General features: G+C 38.4%; 1 protein-coding gene across 1 annotated transcript; it reads right to left on the bottom strand.

The window, feature by feature from the left end:
- Positions 1 to 414: 414 nt before the first annotated feature.
- On the bottom strand, positions 415 to 2,187 carry LOC126600697 (zeatin O-glucosyltransferase-like). Its single transcript, XM_050267313.1, has one exon. It carries the CDS (start codon positions 2,080 to 2,082, stop codon positions 676 to 678), a length of 1,407 nt encoding a protein of 468 aa, XP_050123270.1. The 5' UTR covers positions 2,083 to 2,187; the 3' UTR covers positions 415 to 675.
- Between the last annotated feature and the right edge of the window lie 704 nt (positions 2,188 to 2,891).

The following is a 2,891-nucleotide window of genomic DNA, read 5'->3' as shown; positions in this document are numbered from 1 at the left end:
AACAAAATTTGTAGCTTGTGTTATATATAAAAAGCTTTTTAGCCAAAATAGTTTATGAGATTTACCTAACTTCTCACTTTGGTTCTGAGATTTGAAATTGATAGGAGTGGTCCATGAGATTGTCCATCATCAATCATTTTGGTCATTCGGTGAAAAAAATATGTTAAATAAGGATCAAAATGATAAAATTACCCTCAATATAATAAACAATAGGCCAAAATGATTTGACAAAAATTGAGGGTATTTTTGTCATTTTATCCTTATTTAATGGAGATTTTATATGGAATGACCCAAATGATTGATTGTAGACAAACTTAGGGATCAATTCTATCGATTTCAATCTTAGGGACAAAAGTGATGAGTTATACAAATCTCATGGACCATTTTAGCTAAAAAGCTTATATAAAATATATATTTATAATAAAATAAAATCGTTACTTGTTTATTTTTTATTATTGAAAAAAGTAATATCACACTTACCATCTATTTGTACTATCATTTATACCATTTTTCTAATAGAGGTAGTGCCTGCCAACGCATATGGTTCTTCTTCTTCTCTCGAGATAGGGTTCTTCTTCTTCTGGTAAGGGAAACACTTAAAAAGTCGAAAGGAGGAGGTTGAGATTCTTAAATTTTGCTCGAGCTATGAAACGATGAATTAATGCACAAATACTATTATCTAGTGATATGAGCAATAAAAGAAGAAAACTCCATGTGAGAAGCTCCACCTTCAACCCTCGACTGGCGGACGTCAGCCCCCAACTCCGCCGCCCTCTTCCTTATCTCATCCCCTTCTTCTGACCACATAAATTTCTGCACACCATTTTTAATGCTCTGTGACGTGACAAGCTCATCCCTCTTATCCCAATGCCTCATAACAAAACCAACTCCAAGCAACTTTGTGATCAAAACAGTATTCCTTGGTTGGTCAGAGTGCATTGGCCAAGCTGCTATAGGGACCCCCATGGTGATGCTCTCTATGCATGAGTTCCACCCACAGTGACTCAGAAACCCTCCTGTTGATTTGTGGGATAGGATATCCAGCTGTGGGGCCCAGTCTCGAACCACTAATCCCCTACCTTTCACTTTCTCTTCATACCCTCGTGGCAGCTCAGCCCTTCTCACCTCCCCATCACTGAAAAGGTCACCTTTATCAGCATCCCTCAAAACCCAAATGAACTTTTGCTTGCTTTCCTCCAACCCAATTGCCAGCTCTTGAATTTGCTCATCTTTCATGGCTGTGGTTGTCCCAAAAGACACATACATCACTGAACTTTGTTCTTGTTTGTCCAACCATTCCAAACACTTGTGCCTACTACCATTTGAATTATTATTAGGGTTTGCAACCGTAGTAGGGTTGAATGGCCCTATGGCCCAATGCTTCTGCTGACCAATCCTGTTTAGTAAATCTATGTATGGTCCTTCAATGGTTCTACTGGTGTTGTGAAGGTTCCCTGCGTTCATCAACTTTTGGTGTTCATGTTGTTCACCAAGGAAATTCATGAACTCAATAGTGAAACAACCTTCAAGAGACGGGATGCCGTCTGGGAGCTTGACTTCGAGCTTCTCGAGCTTTTTCGGCATTCCGATTACTTCCCACAGGTACAAAAAAATGGTAAAGGCAGAGACGGAGTGAAAAGTGTAGGACTCTCCATTTGGTATAGAAGCAACATCTTGAATGACTGAAGCCATCATGGAGTCGTGGATGACGATGACTCTTCTTGCTTTGGGTGACAACTCACGTAAGAGCTTCGCCACTGGCTGGCGGAGGTGGGCGGTGGCTTTAAAGGAGGGTTGGAGATGAGAGGGGAACTTGTTTGTGGCTTTGGGGTTAGGAGGAGGGGAGAGGAAAGGTGGGGTTGGAAAGTCATGAAATTGGAGCTTGGCTTGATCCCAACAGTGGGCTCGGAGCTTGACTTGGCGGTTGTGAGTGGCGGCGCCAACGTAGTGGACGGGGATATTGTAGGCGGAGATGAGGCGAGAGAGGTGTAGGAGTTGGTTGAGGTGGCCTTGGGCTGGCAAGGGCACCATGACCACTACCACTTGGGATTGGTTTTGATGGTGTTGGTCACCGTCAGCCATATATCAATCAAATGAGACTTGGATAAGAAGTGTTAGTTTGCTTATATGATTGAAGCTTGAGATGAATCGTGTTTGAGGTTCTTTTTATAGAACCAAAGTGGGATTTTGTAAGGTATATAATGTAATATATACACACACACACACATTATATAATATATATATATATATATATATATATATATATATATATATATATATAACATTGTGTCATTTGTCGTGCATAACATTTTAAATTTTTATCTCTTTACTTTTTGTTTTGGTGTTGTTATTAGCAGTAGGGTTCATTATACCTTATCAAAAAGAAAAAATATATTAAGAACGAAACTACTTGGGAGGAAAGGGCAGCCAAAATGGGCCACCCGTGATCCCTCAATCACTGGGGTAACAATGAGAATGATAAATTATTTTCTTTCTATTTTTTTATTTATTAATACAATAATATTTTATTTTAAGCGGGAATGAACAATGTACTTAAAAGAATAAGGATTTAGCTTGGTCACAAAATGAGATAACTATTAACTAAGAATCAAACCTAATTCAAATATTTTACGTCATCGTTATCTATGCGAGTCAAATTTAAAATAAGTGAAAAAAATTTTCAATCATAGTTTTAATAATTGTTTAACAATCAAAACTTTAAACCGAAAACATATATAAGTATTCCTTTCCCTGTCCTCTCTTTTTGTGTTTTAGCCATCGGAACTATAGAAGTTCCCTCCTTTTTTGGCTTCGAAAAGTCGTCATTTCTCATTTATTAAATACTCAACAACAATGGCAGCAAGAAAGATACGTACACACCCATCCGTTTG

The sequence above is a fragment of the Malus sylvestris genome, chromosome 14 (assembly GCF_916048215.2).
Source record: "Malus sylvestris chromosome 14, drMalSylv7.2, whole genome shotgun sequence".
Lineage (NCBI taxonomy): Eukaryota > Viridiplantae > Streptophyta > Magnoliopsida > Rosales > Rosaceae > Malus > Malus sylvestris.
The sequence above is the reverse complement of the archived record's forward strand: the minus strand, read 5'-3'. Positions and strand labels throughout refer to the sequence as shown.

Coding starts and splice junctions, on each gene's coding strand:
- LOC126600697 (XM_050267313.1), bottom strand. CDS start 2,082: ATGGCTGACGGTGACCAACACCATCAAAACCAATCCCAAGTGGTAGTG.